Source organism: Elaeis guineensis, chromosome 4 (assembly GCF_000442705.2).
Source record: "Elaeis guineensis isolate ETL-2024a chromosome 4, EG11, whole genome shotgun sequence".
Taxonomy (NCBI): Eukaryota; Viridiplantae; Streptophyta; class Magnoliopsida; order Arecales; family Arecaceae; genus Elaeis; species Elaeis guineensis.
In genome coordinates, this window is record NC_025996.2 from 117,224,528 (window position 1) to 117,247,303 (window position 22,776).

At 34.6% G+C, this 22,776-nt stretch overlaps 1 protein-coding gene and 1 long non-coding RNA gene across 2 annotated transcripts; both read right to left on the bottom strand.

The window, feature by feature from the left end:
• Window positions 1-529: 529 nt before the first annotated feature.
• On the bottom strand, window positions 530-22,240 carry LOC105034531 (protein MULTIPLE CHLOROPLAST DIVISION SITE 1). The gene is made up of 5 exons (XM_010909734.4): window positions 21,997-22,240; window positions 21,647-21,913; window positions 13,545-13,708; window positions 6,010-6,397; window positions 530-1,680 (listed from the first exon to the last, which is right to left on the bottom strand). Exons 1-5 carry the CDS (start codon window positions 22,051-22,053, stop codon window positions 1,480-1,482), a joined length of 1,077 nt encoding a protein of 358 aa, XP_010908036.1. The 5' UTR covers window positions 22,054-22,240; the 3' UTR covers window positions 530-1,479.
• On the bottom strand, window positions 15,149-20,991 carry LOC140857559 (uncharacterized). The gene is made up of 2 exons (XR_012141024.1): window positions 15,440-20,991; window positions 15,149-15,232 (listed from the first exon to the last, which is right to left on the bottom strand). It is a non-coding gene; the product is annotated as an uncharacterized lncRNA (long non-coding RNA).
• Window positions 22,241-22,776: the final 536 nt, after the last annotated feature.

Here is a 22,776-nt window from a genome sequence, read left to right on the forward strand (position 1 = left end):
CAATTAAAACAAATTTTCGTCCGTAATAACTGACTTTGTACACATTTATCAATTTCCTATGCACACATTATCATATAACATACATTTATTATGTAGTTGTACCCACTTCCCATTTATTCTATGGTACAGAGCTAAATTTAATTGGCTGTACCCACGATGTTATATAGCATGCGCATTATGGTTTTTCACCCACTTATTGTTTCCGTCAATATAATTATCATTTCTTAGTATCCATGATATGTGATCTTCCATGCATGCAAGGCAAATTTAGATCAAACCCCCTTACAGAAGGCTAATGCTGATTGCTGAGAGGAGGCCCTCTCATTTTGCCAATATCGTATCATGCTATCAACTGAGAGCAGCAGGTCACGAGAAACTCCAGATTCTTGGAAGTACTTATAGAAGGCATCAATAAAGATTTCAAGATGGTAAACACTGTGATATTGTTAACAAATATTGTAATTTTTGATTCACAAAGAATGAACTATGGCATTCAATTATTGGCTACACCTTCACAAAATGTCATTCATGCCTTCTCAAATCAGCAAATAAAGCTGCTTTGCTATGAGAATTAACCATGTCCATACTTGCAGCAGTCTACAAGTTCATTGCCACATGGTCTTCGATTTTTCTGAATCTTGTTTTTTCAACATGCTATACAAGCACACATGAAACACCAACTATGATCTTGAGAATTCACATGCTATACAAGTACACAGGCTCTTAATTTGATGCTAATGTTTTAAGAGAATCTATTTTCATAAACTTTACATCATCATTCTCAGCAAAGCATCATCCTTTTTCCTACGAATCACCTTTGCCAAGCATTGCTTTTTTCTTCACTAGAAACTTACAGCCCTCTCAACGATACCTGATTTACCACAGCATCTAATTTTGGTTATAGCTGTTCCAAATGATGGTGACAGCTGCAGCCAGATACAGGTCACAAAACTGATTTCCCTTGGAACAACAGGAGTGAACCACAATAAGTTTACTTGCTCTCCAGCCGAGTCTCTGAATCATATATTTCAGACCCAATTACGAAGAGTCTATAGATCTTAAGAGTAACTTTGGAAAATGTGAAAGGTCGTCGCTTTATCCAACACTCCCAATCAGGTGCTGACAAGGACCTGCAGAATGGCTTGACCATACCTGGACTCAGTTGACATATATACTTTAGGTATTGCACCGATCCCTGACTACCACAGAGCTCGCGATGAAAAAGATCAGAAAGGAAAACAATAATTTTGATGTCTACAATCGACCTGCAAAATAGAAAGCTAGATACAAACAAATCTATTTACAGGCTTGGTTTTTGAGTTGAACTTGCATGTTCCAAAACTTTGGATCTTTTTTTCTTGTGTTGAAGATCCAAAATTCAATATGCATGTAAAGGTGCTGTCCATTCCCCATCTATTTTCAATGATGACAGAGAAGACGGTCATCACAAAATAACTGGAAAAGTGACCAGAACACCTGTTAATACTTCTTCAGTTCATCCGACAATGACTCACTATCCGATGTACCAGTCTCTTCATCAGATTTCAAGGTTAGGTGTCCATTCTGCTGATTGGCAGATGAGTTCGGCTCCAGGTCCTGTGGTTTCATTGATGACTTGAATGGTCTTTCAAAATCTCGGATGTTGTTTAGATCGAGTGCCACTTCATTAAGTTTTTGCTCCTGCAAGAATTATAGACATGAATGAGAGGTTTTGTTATGTCACAGAAAGTAAAAAAAAAAAAAAGTTATCGACATGAGGATACCCATCCTGTAGGATCCATAACCAAAAATGTCACCAATGAAAAAGAAAGCAAGATTCTAATATTTCATCACAGATGGTGACATAATTACAAGAATGAGATCCAGCTAACATTAGAATATTCTGAACTACTTAAAGTATTGAAGCTAGTAGCAAATATCGTAAGAAACCTTTCACTTGTGAAAAGAACATGGAACTCATACTCCTAGTGCAGAAAAAATTTGGTTCCTTTCTTGGAAGTTCAACTGGTAAAACATATTTACTTTAAACAAGAAATAACTGATGAAGATAGTGCATAAATTATTACCTCTATGCATTTGTTCCATACTTTGGCTTTCATTGCATAGAAGATGTCGTGTGTAGCTAATACAATCATCCAGGTGCACATGCTCCATTCTTTAGTTTTGCCTTAAATTTATGTGGAATAACATGCTAAATATGCGACCACACAACATGTGCTAAAAGTGTGCATTCATTCACCAAAGCACCACAGACTGCTTATTTTCTTTTTTTAAGGGAAAAACATTTTACCGATCTGAAATTTTAAGTTGACAAACTTATTTCCAAGTGAAGCATCTTTTAAATAGAGCACAAGTGGAAACCAATTACAACAGTTGACGAATGGTGGAATTTAGGATTTATATATAAGATGTGTGCACTTGCAAACAAAATTCTTTCCTAACTCTAATCTTATCCACCATCCATTGCTAGACCTCCTTCCCTCCAACCTACGGCAACTCATGCCGTTACATCCATCATCTCAACCCGGAAACAATCAACAAAAAACCAAGTGTGATGTTCCACATGCTGTCAGCTTTAGGAAGTGATTTTATTATTAGTATCAGAGTTATGAGAGGTTCAGCTATTCAGGTCTGCAACTGAAATTAAATGGGTTTCTTATTTGTTCAAAAGAGAATTGCAGATAAGAGATTCAAGTGCTAACAGATAGAACTAGTTTAGGATTACAGTAAAGGGCATAAAAGGCTGAAGATCTAATGAAGAAATAAAATAGATCAAGTAATTCAATTCTATAGACAGGAAAAGAATGACTTTCATGTTCAGGTAATGACAGATATTTCAAATCTTTACCTGCATAAGATTCTAGGAGACCTAACCTATGTTGGATAAGTCATAATTTTTAAAATGGAATCAAACTGAAACGGGAGAAATGATTGGAAATTTCATTCAGAGAAATCAAATTCTATATAACAGGATAATCACAATATAAGCCTTCAGAGGACAGGTTACACCCCATTAAATCCTGCACCTACTTGTCCTCTGAGAAAATCCTCATCCCAAATAACCATGGCCTAAATTTTACATGAAACATTTAACATTTTCAAGTGGCTAACTGAAACTGGACCAAGCAAGTGGCATCAGATGACTTTCTAGTTTCAACCATTCCAACTGAAGCATATTATCACCAACAATACCACAAGTTTTAACAGGCAGAAAAAAATGGAACGTATTTTTTTTTTTTTTTGCGCCAAACAAGAACTGGCCAAAATAAAAACTGGAATATATGTATCACTTATCACATGTCAAATGCACTCAAAATATTTGTTCAATATTCATTTAATCATCAAACATGGAATAAGGGCTGACCTGCCATCCGACAAAAAACTTATAATTGACATTCTTTTGCACTTTAGTTTCTCTAAATACATTTTCAACTTACTCTTCAGCTAAGAAAGAGTGGCTTTAAGGCTTGCTTGTTAAAATTTATATCTTTATGATGGCCATGACACAGTGAATCTCCAAGAATGATAGTAAGCATGATAATTGAGTCTTCAAATCTATAAACTTTAAAATTTTCTACACCCACACCTCTGTAATGAACTTTTGAAACTTACCTTGGGAAACCTTTCAGGCAATTGCTATATGGATCACCAAACCTCTAATTCTAAATCAGCCCTTATTTTGTAGATCTGTTAGTTTATTACAATCTCCACCTTCATCACGAAAATAATGTGAGCAAAGAGCAAAAGGACCACAGTTAATGGGAAGCCTTGGCTTTACTCCAACCATGTCGGACATGATATATCATTTCAGATTTCACAAACTCCTAACCTATGGGTGATAAAAATCAAAATAATTCCATCAGCTCAATTATCATATGCTTCTAAAGGAACAACAAACTCCTAAAACTGAAAGTGGAACAAATTTATCTTTTTCCTCCATCAACAACCAGATCCAGTTTGTTCATGAGGAAGACAAATTTGGAACTGGAAATGAGTCTAAAGCGCAGTATATATTGAAGCAAATGATTAGAACTTGGATGTGATAGAGATAATGAGGGGGTTCATGGTTTCGTGAATATGGGGACTCCACTGATAAGAGGTGCTTTAATTTGTGTTGAAGAATGTAATAAAATGAGGTCAGGGAAACAAGGATGAAGGTTATGAGAAAAGACATGGAAGAGCTTGAAATAAAAGCTGGCCTTTAATACAAATGCTTCATGAATGTGGACCCATAAATCTGATGCCAAATGATTAGAATACGGCTGGGTGCTACTTGTTACAATTTTCATTTATGTTGCTTTATAATGATACATTTGTTATGAACTGAAACTTGCCTATTTTATATTTTCTCCAATCAACTCAAATTCTTTAAGGGATTTTTTTTTTTGGAACACGTAAAATAATTTTTGATTTCAGCTACCAATGGACAGTCCATGGTTTAACAGTGCCAAAAAATGGAGAAAGAGTGACTTTCTGTTTATATAATAAACTTTACGTAGGGCAGCAAATTCGAGATACATTTTGTCTCCAAAAAATCATCAAGCTTCAACCATGCAAGTTCACAACCTCAAACAGAAGCATGACAGGGGGAGTAAGAGAAGGTGCCATTTAGAGGCCAAGTGAAAGTAGTGAATGATAGGACCGGATGACATGTAGGAACCACTTTGGAGAGGCTTCACCTATCACAATGTGCACTTTCCTTTATCATAAAAGCTAATAAAGCACTCCTACAACCTAGCTGAAAGAGGCTCCGTTGAACAAGAAGGTGACAACCATATATGCTTACCAAGATGAAACTGAGACAAAGCTGCCTCATGGCTATCATGTTGATGAAGGCCAAAATCCTTGGTATTAGGCTTGGCTAGCATCTTCGTAAATGTTGCAAATTAGGACATATGACAGTTGGAGGACAGCTTCAAAAGTAGGGCGCTATTGGTTGCCTATAGAAGACCTGCCTACATGTCAAGTTAGTCAAAAGCAATGGTTGGTGAGTCGTGGGTGGGTGGGGAATTAGTCGCATCCCACTACCCTCCCCTCTAATCAATCCCATCGCCTGCCACAACCACTTGAGTTCCAAAGTTTAGTCTTCCTTGATTCTTTCTGAAATTTCGAATTACTCTTTAACAATTTATCACCTCTAGCAAAGGTGAATAATGGCTCTCTTTTCCTCACTCATTCCCTTGCATTTACTTTTTCCCATCATTAACAAGTGGCTGGTAGTCAGGCAAACCTTAACCCATACCCTGAATATCCTTTGGGCCATGTTGTTTTACCACATCTACATTATCAGAATCCTAGCCCAAAACCTTAGCCCCCCTGCCTCTAATAATGCTGCTCTATACTCCCCCACCCCTCCCCCCGGGCTCTAATACTCCAGCTCCATCCCTTGCCCTTATGAAATGGCAGACACTGACCAAACCCTAGCTTAGAAACCTGAAGCCATCATCTCTTCCTGGCTCCCCTTGCTGCAACAGCTTTACTCGGTCCCCTTATCCATCACTATGGCTAGCGGTCAGTTAAATAATCAGATGGAAACCCTAACATATCTCTCTTATCTTTTTTTCTTGCCTAGGTGACCCCAATTACTGCCCTATTCCATACCCACTAACACTGACCAAGTTAATGCTAAGCTCAAACCTAGGCACCTTCAACCCCTCCCTCCCCCATTCTTTGGCTCTCTGTGGTTCTGCAGCAGCTATGAATGATATATATCAAAATTGTTTGTTTTATAACATTATGGTTTGTCTTCTGATGGATGATTTTATATCACTGATGAGTTATTTCTCGTAAACTCTTCTTTTATATCAGTCTGCTTATTACTCGATAATTTCACTGAGTTTCAGGTTTGAGAAGCCTTTTGCAGACCTCAGCTGTTTCATATAATACTAAAAAAGCTTTATTTCAACCAATATGTATTTTTCTTGGTAACAACGTGAAACTCCATTCATTACAAGATGACCGTACACTAAGTTCCATAACAAAGAGTACAGTGTGTGATTTATAACTTACACTTTGTAGAGACTCAAGCTTTCTCTGCAATGCTTCATGTTCAGCTTTAACACGAAAAGGAACACCATGTTTCTGATACACATTATGTTGTGCCACATCCTCATCAATGTCACTAGCAGTTGTTGCAAATGGATGATTAGCTGGAATCCATCTAACTGTTTCAGGGTCAACATCTGGTGGTATTGGATCACCTTCTTTCAAAAAAATTGTTGGTCTCTTCCACTGGTATGCACGTGACCTCCTTTTCTGATGGACAGATTGTTGCTCTTTGGTAAGGGTTACAGGAGCCAAGCGATAAACCTTTCCAAACATTTCAATTCTCGAATCACCCTTACCAAACTTTATGAAGGGGTTATGAAAGGGATCATCACATTTCAGAGGCTTTGAGCTGCATGTAGAAGAAAATTGAAAGGAAGCATGATGCATCAATTTCTCATAGATTGCATCTGATTTCTTTTTTTTGAAAAAAATAAAAAAAGCAGATATACAATATGTTCTTAAAATGATAAAGAGACTAATTTACTTGATCAATAAAGTAGCATCCTTCTTAATACAATGTTCTCGGAACTTAAAAAATGTAGAGAGGATTTACTACCTAATCAGATACAAAGTATGTCCTTAATTTGACGAGAGACGACTTCACTTGATCAATACAATAACGACCTCATGAACACAATGCAGGCATGTGCATGCACAAACATGCATACATCAATACGTACAAGTATATGGGCAAGTACAAATGCAGAATATGTGTGTGTGTGTATATATATATATATATATATAGAGAGAGAGAGAGAGATACTATGCTACTCTTGAAAGGAGAGAATATCTACTCTTGATTCCAAAATCAATAGTGGGGCATCCAATTGAAGATCCAACCATCGATCATTACCTATACCACTAAAAATGCCAAGAAATCAAAAATCACATATTTTGATGCTAGATACAAAATATAATTATAAATCTTTGATAAACAAATAATTTTTAAAAAATTATAATTTATAGCTTATAAATGCTAAATATCTATTACTAATTTATTAAATAATTTGGACGTGCACCGCACATGCCTAGTTTTCTAGATATTTAGCATTTATAAATTATAACATTGATAGTATTGAATTTTTTTGGAAAAAAATGTGCCAACTAAATGGATCTCAATAGATAACATTTTGGTTTGACATTTTTTGATAAATCATTTTTGCTGAAATAGAGGCTATACATTTCATGGAATAAAAGAACAATTTCTAGATTGTAATTATATCAAAATATATATTATCATCCTAAAGAATATATCATCACATATATAATCATCATTTAATGGTGTGACATGGATAATTTTCTCTAGTTATCTTGTGATTTTGCTTAGACTTTGTGAAACTTCATTAGCTCAAATCAGCATATATTATCATTCTTGATGTTGCTAATAGTTATTATATTTAACTGCAATGAGATGTTCACCAAGTGGATCTCATTTATATGAACTTGCTACCACAATTCTTTCACCTTTTTTTGAATAGTAAAAAAAATCATATCTTTCATATGATAATAATTAATTCACAGTTATTAAAAAAAAATTGACTATACAAGTGTATATATTACAAGAATGATCCAAGATCACATATTCATATATGCTTTCTTAAAAATTAACATAGAAATATAGATGAAAAGTTACTTACATTGGTAAAATAAATGATTTCCATAGTTACCCAAAAAAACAAAAAAAAAAAACTACCAAAAAATAAAGTAGATTATTACCTTTAAAGTGGATCTCCACTTAGATCCGATTGGGTCTGATTGATAAGGGTCCCATACTGATGACCTGAGCTATTGGATGGGATCTATTATCTTTAGATTGCTTACACATCAAAAATCATGTGCTTTGGAGAACCCCAACCTATACATCAAGTAATTAAAAAAAAAAAAGGACAGTCCAAATAACATGAAACTATATATTTTTTGATCACTTGATCTATAGACTAGGGAAACCTAATCATATGATTTGTTGTGTGCAAGCAATTTAGAGGTAATAGTTCACATCCAATGGCTTAGATCATCAATGTGGAACCCTATCGTCCAATTTTAGACCTGACCAGATCTGAGTGGAGATCTACTCAGGTGTTGCCAAGTCTAGCTCATGAAATATTACCTGAAGCTAAAGAAAGCAAAAGTTAAGGAAAAAAAAAAAGCAATACAAAGTTATTAGCATGTTTTTTTAAAACAAGAAAGTGGATGAGTTTGTCGAGCTTTGACAAAGCTTGATTGAAGCAGCTCAGAGAACATGTTTTTTGAATCTACAAAAGGGCATACAAAGAGAGGAAGGAGAAATAGAGAGAGGGAGCCAAAGAGAGTTGGTTGCAAGGGAAGAGAGCTGAAAGATATATATATATATATATATATATATAGAGAGAGAGAGAGAGAGAGAGAGAGAGACCACTAGCCTATGCATTGCATGGTCAAATAGCTAGTTTAAATAACACAAACAATACAGGTTTTCCAACCACTCAATGCGTCGGCTAGAAGTCTCCCAATCACATAATTTTTGGAGCATAAGCAATTTAGAATCATGAATCACATCCAATAGTTGAGTCATCAATGTTGAGCCCGTATAGTTTGGTGGGAATTGACCAAATCTAGTCTAAAATCTGCTCAACTAGATTATAGTCCACCTCTTTCACTCTATTCACATACACATATATACACACTATATTATTAAATGAGAGGTTTATTTACCGGTAAAATAAGAGAGTATATTCCATATTCAATGATATTTTTCAATTTTTCTGACCAAAATTCCCTTAGTTTCTCTTTTCATGAATATTTGCGCAAAAAAAAAAAAAGAAATATGATTAAGAAGTTAGATATATAACCCACATGCAACTAGTAAAACTCTATTGAAACCCAACCATTGAACTTCATTTAATATTTATAAAATAAAAACATTGATGTTCCTGCAATACCTCGAAATCTTTCGCGCACCCTCTCTATCTTTTCCCTACCCCCTCTCCTATTCCAAACCAGAGTCGTGGACAAAAAATTATGTATTTTTTGCAGTACTTCTCCCTACTCAACCCTAAACATCTCAAACTAGTTGGCTCTATTTATCCCCAAACCATTGGACTCCATTTAAAATTTAGAAAAAAAAAATTGATGTTCCCTCAATCCCTTGAACTCTTTCTCTTGAATCCTCTCTTTTTTCTGCCCCTCTTCAATTCCAAGCCAGATGCAAGGACAAAATAAATTAATTATTTTTTGTGCTATTCTCTCTATCTCTCTCCCCATCCCAATCAGACTCACTCTAGCAGCCTCTCTATTGCTCCTTCCTCTCAGTATCCCCTAGCCAAATTCAAAAGACATGTCCTCTCTATTGCTTCAATTGATTGGATTTCAAGGACTCAGCCACTTTCTTTCTGTTAAAAAATGCTATATAAACTTTTTATCATTTTCAAACTTTCACTCTCTTATGCTTCAAGTAATTTCTCGCTATCAAAAACACTAACTGCTTCTTATTCATTGACCATTCTTGAGTATTGTGTATCTAACTCAAGTGTTTTCTCAAGAATTATTGGAAATCGGAACACTTCTAGGGTCTTCATCATTAGGAGCTGCACATCAAGAGAACTTCTTAAACCAATGGTACAACAACTATTTCACTAAACTTTGCATTTTCTTTTTCTATGTATAATATGATCAATATATACTAGAAATAAAAATATTTTCTTACCCAACTTTCCAACCATTCTTGGCATTGGCACAATGATGGTGCTTGGGCAACGACTGGTTCGTCTCGTGTTTCATACTAAGAGAAAAAGGGAAGAGGAAGGGGGCAGGTATGTTCCGTTTTCCCATTAGATTAAAATGATCCCTAAATGGATCATAAACTTAAATATGGGATAGTTATTTTGTTCTTGTGTTTTTGTATTTTAGTCCTTGGATCTAATTTTATGAGACCCATTATGATTGTTACACCATTTTTTCAAGCATGTTTTTCCATGAATCTTGGCTCCATGATATCCCATGAACTCATAATAATTTCATGATTTATTTCTTATAAACTTCTAATTAAAAACATTTGAAAATTTTCTTCCTATTCTTGTCCTATAAAAACTATGTGAAGGACGACCAACTAGAACCCATCATTAACAAAACGTGCGGTCAAAATCTTCTTAAGATATTTTCCTACTTTTTTCTTAACAGAACACAAATCTCATCTTAATCCTCTCTCTCTCCTTCTTTCTATGTATATAGATATCGATACGTATAATATATATTATCTTAGCAAAACACAAGTTGCCCCCTCCCTCTCATTATCATTATATTATGTCTCCCACTTTATAGGTTACTTAAGAAAGCTCTATTTCAACTATGTTTTATGGGTTGCTTCGGGCTTTGCTTGACCTCAAGCTTTTTCAAGTTTTTTATTTGGAACCATCTTTTTTTCTTTAGTAGCTTTTCATTTGTTGTCTTTCATGGTTATGGGAATCATCTACTTTACCAGCATACATAGTTTTCCGTTTACCATTCTACATTAATTTTTTAAGTGTATATGGATATGTGTCCTTGGATCATTCTAGTAATGCACATAGCTATGTGGCCTATTTTTCCTAATAAGTAAAAATTTAATATTATCAAATAAAAGATAAGATTTTCTAATATTCAAAAAAAAAGTGATTGTGGTAGCAATACTTTATTTTTGGCAACAATTGTCGTAGCACAACTCATTTCTTCAAAAAAGCAAAAGAAATTGGTAGCATTGTGAATGTGTCTAAGGCTCCATTTAGTATCATTGTAGATAGTAGAGCTTTTGTCTCTAGAGCTTTGGGCAATAGAGCTTTCATTGGTAAAGCTTTTAATAAAAAACTATTTTCTATTTGGTGACCATAATTTTAAAGTATTGTGGAACTTTAATAGCTATTTGCTAACCGAACTAAAAAACTGTTTTTAGTCAAGGATTCAAGTCCCAGCGGAACGTCCCAAGATGTTCCATGAGATACCGAGACAGGGTACCATCCCATGTGTTGGGACAGGGTAGGGCCATCCCGCTAGCATCCCAGCGTCCCGATCGGGATGCCTTGAGACATCTTCTGTCCCAAGTGTTGGGACGGGATGGGATGGTGACGCATTCCGTTCCATGAAAAAACTGAGACAGTCCCATCCCACAGAATTTAAAATCTTGCTTTTAGTATCATGAGATGACTATGAAGGAAATTGCAGTACTTTCAAATATCTAATTATGTTACAAAAACTATTATTATAAAGTATTCTTCATTTATAGATTATTTATTATGATATTTTCATTTAAATAAAAATATTCTTATAATATTTTAATAAAACATTAAAATATTATTATATTAGAATAATAGTCATAATAATCTAATATTATTATGGTATAATCATACAATCTACTATAATAAATACAATACAATATTATATTATATTATGTTATAGTATTGTACTATCAAAATTGTTATTAAATATTGTTAGTTTTTAAATTATTTTTATATTTTAATCTTAATAATGTAATAAATAAATTCAACATCCTTAATTGCATGAATATGGCATAAAAAACACCAACTTAAGTGATTAATGTAATAAAAATTATTTTGAATTAATTTTTGAGAAAATTCCATTGCCCAAACCTGAGTCTCTAGGTGAAAACAACTTCCTAATGCATCTCAAGCGGATCTTTTCGCCCAAAAGCTCCCCTAGCAAACCTTTTTCATCTTTTGGAGAAGCTAAAAAGCTGTTTCAATTTTTTTACCAAACACCTTAAAACCCAAAAAAGCTTCCAGCCCTCAAAGAAGAGCTGTTTGGCCCTTCAAAGAAATGCCAAACAGGGACTAAACACTTTCGACTATGCTACAGGCTTTTCTAGTTTATAGTAAGCTACCTCTTCTATCTCCCTACCATTAAATCTAAACTTCTTTAACTTACTTTAAGAGAAAATACAAAATTTCATATAAATGAAATCCACTTAGTGAACATCTCATTGCAAGTTAAATATAATAACCACTAACAACCTCAAGAATAATGGAATCTTAATATGCTAATTTGAGCCAATGGAATTTCAAAAATTCTAAGAAAAACCACAAGAAAATCAGAGAACAATTATCCATGCCACATCATTTAGAGGTGATAATATGTGCAATTATGGATGCTTTAGGATGATAATTTTTACTATCTAGAAGTCGTTCTTATGTTGCATGAAATGTAGTCTTAGTCTTAGAAAAAACGATTTTTCTTCAGATGTCAAATCAAGCTATCATCTACCAAGATACAATGTAATTGGCACACTTTTCTCCAATAATATTCAATAATACAAAATCTTGTGATTTATATATGCTAAATATCTATTATTAATTTATTAAAATATTTGGGTAACCATTACACATGCCTAGTTTGCTAATACAATGAAAAGTTACCATAACTAGATAATCTCGATTGCTTGTCTGACCACTTAGGCGCCAATTTGATAAAATCAGACCCCTGACCCAACTTTTTTTCTTAAAATAGTGTAAATAAACATCTCTACCATTACAGGCTAGAGGACTTTAGACTCTGCTTCAAAGAGATTCCACCCTTTTTTGTAGGTTCCTAGTAAATCCCCAAATCCCAAACATGTGTGGGACCACATTTTCTTATTTTCTCTTTCCTATTCCCTGGTTTTCAGGGGAGCATGAGGCTACACAGGGATCCAGAGGCATTCTAGCAGATGCAATGCACATACCAAATAGTAGTATAACCTTGAGGCTGAAAAGATGTATATACAGTCTCACAGAAATTTTCTATCTTTATTTTATCGTTAGGACAATTTGGTCATGCATCTGGCATATGAATTGTAAGTGCAATGGCTCAGAAGACAACATGCATCATTTTGCAGGAAAACTTATTCCCTTAATCACTGCTCCAATGAACTATCTTTAAAGGGATATTGAATAATTACATGAAATATAACATGAATATAGTAAACATATTCCAAAGTTGAACTCACTAAATATATATATGGGTTATGCATTTTACCCATCACCAAATTCACTGCTAGTGGCTGGCAAAGAAAAATCTATGGATGTGATCTAGGGGGTTTAAAATGCCTCCTTATAAAAACTCACGTTTTGGAAATCCCTAACCTATGCACCTAGTCATCCCAAGTATAAGATGTAATAAAATGATATAAGGCAACAATTTTGGGATGACTTGATGCATAGGCTAGTGGTTTCCAAAGCATATAATTTTTTGCAAGTATTTTAGGCCTCCTAAATCACATCCAGCGGTTTAGAGTTCCATCTTTCAACCACTAAATTGAATTTGATGATGGGAGTAAAGTCCTTTCTTTATGCCCCGTTTATATTATAACCTCACCTACATTATACACATATAAATACATTCATATATAGTACATGAGAAGTGATGCAGAGAATAATGCAATAACTTGGTTACAAACAGCAATAAAAGTACTAAGCATTACTTAGCAGGAACTGTCTCAATAGCCTATATGTCTTCTTACAGAAACAAGACAGGCATTTAGTTGGAGAACATACATGCCTCTTCTATCAGATCTCAACTGGCCCCGTCTCACCAAATCAGCGACAGATCCTTGATAATGATTTTTCCTTTTAAGCATGATTTGTCTTGTTGCGATCACCAAAAATGCAAATGCAACACATAAAGCTATTGCAAATTTTGAACCACTATTTCTTTTTATCTGAAACAGCAAAATCCAAAATGTATTAGAGTGCAATACATCTCCGCAACAAAAATGAAAAAGATAAGTACACCGGTCACTATAGCAGGACTCGGGTCTGGTCCCTTATGATGGAAATATGATGTGACAAGAACTTCATATATGACCAACAGTTAAAAGTAAAATCCAGATGTCTACTAAATGTAAAAATAGGATGCAATTAGGTTCATATCAAGCATGAGAATATACATCAACTTAGTGCATAAGAGCAAGTATAACACAATCTTGTCACTTTAAAAATCAGTAGACACCAAATGATTGGCTATTTTCACAATTTCTGAAAAGAGAACTCTAAAAAAGGAATTTATTCAAAGAAACATCATCATAGGATATAAAAAGCCATTCTTCAGTTCCAGGAACTGAAGCTAACCTGGTAAAGCATGTAAAATGATAAAACATAGTCCCATTGGAATATCAACTTAGGCATCAATGATCAAAGGAGAGAAAAAGCAAAGTTGGTTAACCACCTCACTGTATGTGATAAAAAAATTGAAAAGTAGTGGAGTATTTGTCAATGTCAAGAGCACAAAGAGAATTCTGAAATTGTCTCCTCAATTGAGTTTCCAGGCCATATATTTATAGAGGTAAAATACAAATATAGAATATACAACCAAGCTGATTTACAGGGATATTTACATCATGAAATCAAGGCTGATAAAAAATATACAATTAAGCTAATTTACAGGGCTAATTTATAGGGATATTTACATCAGGCAATTAAGGGTTATTTATATGAGAAGATCAAGGCTGATATGGAATATACAATTAGGCTGATTTAGGAATATTATTCTACAATCTAAAATCAAAGAAACTAAATTTTGTTGATATCCTTGATAAATCAAGGAAACTGAATTTTCTTGATATCCTTGGCACTCCCCCTCAAATTGATGGTAGTGAATTAACAAACAACAATTTGCTAGTAAGAAATTGATCTCTGCAAGAAGAAAGAGCCTTGGTAAATATATCAGCAATTTGATCTTTGGACGACATATTGGGAAACAAAATAAGTTTTCGATCATAAGCATCACGAATGTAATGACAATCAATTTTAATATGCTTAGTCCGCTCATGAAAAACTGGTTGTTCAGCAATCTTAATAGTACTTGTGTTGTCAGCATTAGAGGTATAGGTGCAGACTGCGAGAACCCAAGTTCAGTAAGTAGCCCACGCAACCATTCAATTTCAAAACATGCTGAAGACATTGCTCTGTACTCAGCCTCAGCAGAAGATTTCGAAATCCTATCTTGTTTCTTACATTTCCAAAAGATGAGACTTTGTCTCAAATAGACACACCAACCAGTTGTGGATTTACGAGTATTGGGGCAACCACCCCAATCAGCATCAACATAAGCAGTTAAAATTAGTGATGACCCACAAGAGAAAAAAGTCCACATTCGAAGGTACCTTTAAGATATCGAATAATGCGATCAACAGCAACAAGGTGAAGATGACGTGGAGAGGTCATAAACTGACTCACAATATTTACTGCATAAGAAATATCAGGCCGAGTAAAAGTGAGATAGATAAGAGAACCAACAAGTTACCGATAAAGAGTAGGATTGGGAAGCAAATTGCCCCCATCACTGTGAAGCTTTAGATTAGCTTCCATAGGAGTATCCACTGTAGATGCATTTATTAAGTTAGCAAGTTCAATGAGATCCTACAAGTACTTATGCTGATTGACAAAGATACCTTGAGTAGTAGTCTGATGAACTTTCAGACCAAAAAAGTAACTAACAAGTCCAAAATCTTTCATCTGAAATGAGTCACGTAAAATCTGCTGTGTATGTTGAATACCATAAGAGTCATCTCCTGTGATTAATACATCATCAACATAAACAAGTAAAACAGTAATCCCATTTGCTGTTATTTGTAAAAACATGGAGGGATCAAACTTGCTTTGTTGAAATCCAGCCTGCAGAATCGTTCCTCAAAATTTAGTAAACCAAGCCCTAGGAGCTTGTTTGAGACCATAGAGAGATCGCTTCAACTTGCAAACAGAATCAGATGAAAAAATGGACAACCCTTTAAGAAGTTTTATATACACCTCTTCCATCAAATCATCATTCAGAAATGCATTCTTGACATCCATCTGGTAGATGAACCAACTATAGGAAGCTGCTAAGGCAATGGCAGTGCGAATAGATGTCATTTTAGCAACTAGAGCGAATGTTTCATGATAATCAATACCATATCCTTGCCGATTTCCCAAAGCTACCAAGCGAGACTTATATCGATCTAAAGATCCATCAGACTTGAGTTTCAAGGTATATACCCATTTGCAGCCAATTGGTGTAATGTTAGATGGACAAGATACAATATCCCATGTATTGGTGGTAAGGCATCCAACTCTTCATCCATAGCCTGCCGCCAGCAATCTTCTTTAACAGCCTGATTATAAGTAGTAGGAACTAAAATCGACGACAAGGTGGATAGAAAAGCTATTGATAAAGATAAGAAAGCATAACGAGCTGGAGGACAACGGATACGGGATGATCTACGAAGAATAGGTTCCTAAGAATCCAAATGATAAGTGGAAAGGTGAGATACTGGAACCAAGTTCTGTGAAGTATTGGAGAGAGCGGAGGGTGGATTGACTGGAGATGTTTTTTGCTTATAAACAAAACCTAGTTTAAAATAATTCAAGGATGATGAATCATCAATAAATGCATTACTAAAGCGGAGATATGAGGAGAAATAATTGAATAATTTTTAAAAAAAAATTGATTTTCACAAATAATAACATTGCGAGAAATACGAATGCGTTTGACCTATGCATCATAACAACGAAAACCTTTTTGATTTATTACATATCCAAAAAAAACACAATGTGCTGATTGAGCTGAAACTTATTACATTCTAGAGGTGGAAGACGGACAAAACAAACATACCCAAAAGTATGCAGGATACTAAAATTTGGTTGTTTTTGAAATAACCGAAAGTATAGACTTTCATTTGCAAGAATAGGGGAGATTTGTCGATTAATTGAAAAAAATGTAGTTCTAATAGCTTCATCCCAAAAAGTAGGAGGAACGGAAGCATCGAGCAAAAGGATATGGGTAACATCAAAAATATGACGATGCTTCCTTTCAGCCACGCCATTTTGTTGTGGGGTGTGAGGACATGATTTTTGAAATAAAATACCTTATCTCAAAAGAAAACTTGAAACTCATTAGACGTATACTTCCCCCTGAATCAGAACGCAAAACTTTGATTTGAGTTTCAAATTGATTTTCAATCATCGACACAAAAGTTTTGAAAACTACAAAAACTTCCGACTTTTGGTGCAGTAAATAAACCCAAGTAAAGCAACTATAGTCGTCAACAAATGTAACAAAATATTTGTATCCTGAACTTGAAATCATGGGAGCAATCCAAACATCAGAATGTACTAGTGCAAATGCATAAATGGAGTTATGAGTACTATTTGAAAAAAGAAGACCTTTACTTTTACCAAGATAACAACTAGAACAAAAAAGCTCCTTTGGAGTAACTTAATTGCCAAGAAATCCAGAATAAAACATCATGGATAGTTTATTCAAATTTGGATGTCCTAATTTTCTATATGCCATAATGTCCATAATTTATTGGAGTCATCTTTAGAAGAAGCAGAAAATGCAATATTATTATGAGATGCTTCAGTCAAAATGAAGAGACATCCATCTTTACGTCCCCTCCCGATCAACTTCCCAGTTTTCAGGTCCCGTATCAAACAGCCAGTGGGTGACCAACAGAGATTAAATTAGTGGACAATTTGGGGATAAGAAATACATTACTAAGATTCAAAGATGTTGAATGAATATTACCAATTCCAGTAATGTCTAGACTAGAACCATCTGTAGTATCAACTTTAGAGAGACCATTATAAGAAGATAGAGTATAAAAATTAGCAGGTGAGGAGGTCATATGGTTAGATGCAATAGAATCAATACTAAGATTTATTAGAATAGATTATACCTGAAATTTCCATAGCAGATAAGGCTAACTGAATCATCTGTTAGATTGATTCAGCAGTAATTAAGGAGGCGGTTGTTACAGAAGATTGATTGTTAGCGGACACTGAAATAGATGAAGAACCTCCAGAATCACGAACATTGGTATAGGATGCTTTGACATCTTTGTTTTGGGGTCGTTGACGACATTCAATGATAATATGCCCCTCTTTTTTACAATACCTACAGACCTTCTTCTTACAGTTCTTGACAATATGTCCAATTTTTTTGCATGAGAAACACTAGACATTTTGAAGGTTACATGATTTTGATATACCATAAGCAATAAAGGCAACATCAATCTCTTTTTGGTGCTCCTGATTAGCATGAGAAAGAATTCGTTGTTCCTCTTGCAAAACTGCTGGAAAACAATTTTTTAGATTAGGCACCAGTTTTCGATTCATCAAACTGGCGCATTCGGTCTCAAATTCGGGTCTAAACTTCATGAGAAACTGATCTCGCATATCATTTTTCTGTAATTCGCAAACAACAGAAAGAGCTGCTGATGAGAGTTTCTCGTATATAATGGAGTTGTATTCAAGCCACAGATTCATAAATCCCGAATAATATTCTTGGACCGTCTTGGTGCCTTGAGTATATTCATTGGTTTCCATGGCAAGATTATATTTCCGTGCATCATTGTCCTGATAATATATATTTTTCAATGAATTCCATATTTCTATAGCATCATCATACATCCTCATATTGATGCCTATCTGGGGTTCCACCGAGCTAATAATCCAGCTCATGATTTTTGTATTATTTTTTCTCCATTGTCTTAGTGCATCAATGTCTAAATCTTTTGGCTTTGATTCAGTGCCATCTATATATCCCCACAATTCTTGCCCCATAATAAGGCATCTCAAAGAAAATTCCCAAAATAAGTAATTTTTTCCATTAAAATAGACAAGAATAACTGTTGTTTTACTTTGTATATCCATCATAATCAATATATGAAATAATAAAGCCAGTGCGCAAAATCATAAGTCCTAAATATTGCAGTGGAAATAAGAGAACTGACCTACCTGAAATTGGAGCTAAATTGCACAAACCAAAAAAGAGACAAACTTAGAATAAGCAAGAGAAACCTTGCCGAAAGATTGAATCTAACCCAAAAAATTCTAATAGAGAGCCAAGATTGTTGACGTGCTAAATTAAGATGAACAAACCAAAATTATCCTAATAGCCAAGAAAGGAACAAACCAAAATTGCCCCAAGAAATTGAGGCGCTGGGTTAATTGCTTTTGACATAGAACCAGAACAAGTTCTACAACCAAGAAGAGCACAAGATATTTCTCCCTCTTCTTTTTTTTTTACCACCACCGAATTGAATTTGGCTCTGATACCATGTCAATGTCAAAAGCACAAAGAGAATTCTGGAATTGCCTGCTCAATTGAGTTTCCAGACCATGTATTTATAGAGGTAAAATACAAATATAGAATATACAATCAAGCTGATTTACAGGGATATTTACATCAAGAAATCAAGGCTGATAAAGAATATACAATCAGACTAATTTATAGGATATTTACATCAGGCAATTAAGGGATATTTACGTGAGGAAATCAAGGCTGATAAGGAATATACAATCAGGCTGATTTAGGAATATTATTTTACAGCCTAAGATCAAGAAAACTAAATTTTCCTGATATCCTTGACAAATCAAAGAAACTGAATTTTCTTGATATCCTTGACAGTACTAAAATGTAATGTTTCTAGGCTATTTACTTAACTATGTATCTTGAGGTATGAACTAATGAACAAAGATGTATACTAGAGTGTTGTAACTGGTCTGAAATTCTTTCCAGCAAGAATGTTAGATCTTGACTTCTTCGAAAATTTTTAATTTAAAAATTCAACTTCTAGTCATCTAATCCTTTCAGAAATATTACTTTCATTTTCAGACAAGTCAGGATTGGAAAAGCTCTAGGTTAGGTAATTCCATGATCATTAGGATCATCATCTAAAGTGGAGGAAGGATAAAAGCTCTAAGAAGATGTTTTTCATAAACAGATTGGTACTTGGGGGAAAAGAATTTCTTTTGTCATGAACCACCCCACCTTATCTTTCCCCCTTTTCTACCTTCTACTATGCTCTTTTTCTTTTGTTTTGTCATGTAATATTATTTTCCTTTTTCCCTCTGTTCTTTCTTCCACTTTGTCTCCACTCTTCTTGCTTTCTCATACCCTTTTTTATGTGCATAGACTTGAAAGTTGATCTGTAACTTATATCTCTCTCTCTCCCCTCCATTTTTCATTTTCCTATTCCTGTTCTTCTTCTCATTATTATGCTTTTAATCTACTTTTCCTGTTTAAGATCCTTCTTCATTCTATTATTACTAGGATTTTGCGACAAAATTAGTCAGAAACAAAATCTAGTTCTTTGCATCTTAGTTACTAAGATCTAAAACTTTAATTTACCTTAACAGGAGCAGAGCTTCTAGAACAGCAAAACATGGGGAGGATAGTTGCCAACTGCAATACCAGATACCAAGGAAATGGACACCATTCAAATAATATTGCTATGATCAAATGAAATATATACAGACCATCCAACGTGCTTCCATTTTCTCAGAATATTGTATTTGGAATTTTGGTCAGTTCATGCTACATCCAAATTGTCATCTCATCTATTACAGACCTTCTAAATGATGGCAAATCTTAAGTAGAGACCCTCTTAACATCACTGAACATGCAATTGAAGATCCAATTATCAAAGACTACTTGATATTACCATTGAGTGACCGACAACCTACAAAGGAAGAAGGCTAGGACTGAAGAAACATAAACTGATGATACTCCAACCAAATAATCATAGCCATAGAAAATCCCATGGTTGAGTTATGGTCTTTGATTTTTTTTTTCTTCATTTTCCTTGATAATAAAGGGGACACCCCAATTATAAAATCTTGTTTTGGCAGATTCCATGAGTTATTGTAACTTTCCTAGATCTATTCTTTGATTTACACAAGAAGTACTGTTTGCAAAATCAAACTATTCAGCAGCTTGTTACCAAAAATGAAGGAATAGGAATAGGTTAGTTGCAGCAAGATTAGAACATTGAGTTGACAATCAAGATTAAGGACACCCAGTAAGATTGTTTATGTGATGAATGCATTATTTTACTACATGAACCATTATCAGTTGCAACCACTCTGGAAATATTGAGGCCAGTATTTGATGGCCCAAATGCTAGAATGTTCTTGAGTGCCCTCCAACATCAAAGAACAACAAGTCATAGCGGCACATAAAATTAAGTTCATCATACCTAAGGACAAAGTTTGATAGACTTAGTGCGGCCAAAAAATAAAGTCCCTTTGCTTCTGGTGACTGGTCCCTCAGTAAATTTTTTGGCCCTATTCAAGTTAAAAAACAACTTTGAAATCACAAGGAATGACATAAAATGGAAATTGGACAAGAAAAAGGAAAAGGCACAGAAGAAAATAAAAAAACCTAGATTATATTCTCCAGAGGAACATCATTACCCAGTAAAAATACTTATCAGACAATGCAATTACTGTGGCAAAAATAATTAATAGTTGTCCATATCACAGTTGCATAAACATTCTAACTACAGTGTCACACCACAATACTGAGGAAATGGAGGTTAATGATATTAATAAAGTGCAACGTGTTACCGCAACTTTTCATCCGAAATCTGCAAACCCCACCATAAAACAAGCAAAATACAGTATTCATTTGTGCAGGAAGCCAATATTTTACCTCTAAATGCATTCTCTTAGCATTGACTGGCTAAATTGTAATAACAGCTATCAGAGAGTTTATCTATTTCATGATTTAAGTTCAACAATCAAATTCTCATAAACTTCAGCTCTTCTTTCACAATTTTTGTTTAAGCCGAAGGCAAAACCATAATAAATTAAACATTAATCAAACGAAATCTCACCACAATGACAACAGGAGGCAGAGAATTCACCATCTCTCTCAAGGACCCAAGTTTTCTTTCCAAATCCAATCGATTCCCCTCCTCCTCGACAGGAGTGCCATCTCCGGCACGCTCGCTATCGCCACTGGAATCAAGAGCATCTCCAGACGCTCTGACCAAAATAAGTGGCCTGGATTCCCCTCGAGTGTGCCCCAACCAACGAGAACCTAATCGAAACGATTGCGGAGTCTTCAAATTCCAACCCTTGACATCACGAATTGAAATAACCTACGGAATAAGAGAAAATCAGAAGGGAAAACAATGGAAAAGAGACAAAGAAGCGAGAATGAAATCGAAATAAGGGAATTAACCTGCGGAAAGATGGATTGGAACGGAAGGAAGGAGAAGGCCTTGGTCGTCGACGTCATCGATGCTCGTAATAATACATCAACTCGGAATCGAAGGTTAGGGTTAGGGTTAGGGTTCGGGGTCTTGGGAGCTAGAGCTTCGATTTACAGCAGAATCACATTTTCTTCTCAAGCTGTTTGGGCTACTTGGAACAGCAGGCAACGAAATCCCCTGCAGGTCCGGACTGCGCCCGGTTTTCGCCGCGACCATATCATAAACAAAGCGATGTCTTTTTTAAAAAAATAAATAAATAAATAAAATAGCACCATGCATTATATGTGGATTTGTATGTATCTATTGCATCTTTAATTATTATAATATCAATTTTATATTTTTTAATTATTATATTATATTTTACTGACTTTTCAATTTAATACATGACAATCTGTTTAAAATGCGGTCGTTATCAAATGATTTTAAAATATAATAAAATATTTATAAAAAAATAAAAAAGACGATAGAATGTGATACAGGCTCAAAAGAATAGAATGATCAAAATATTCAAATTCTATTCTTAATCTCATCTTGTCACCAACTCTCCGTTCTAAAATAGTGATATATCCCACCAACAACTACTCCCCACCCAATTGTAATGGCACTATAAGGTTCTCTAATTATTCTCAAAACTATAGAGGATTCAAACCCATAAAATATATCATTTGCACTTCCAAAATTCAATGGGTGCCTAAGTATTAATATTAGTCCTTTTCTTCTTTTCCAAGTCTAAAACTTATCCGAGTCTT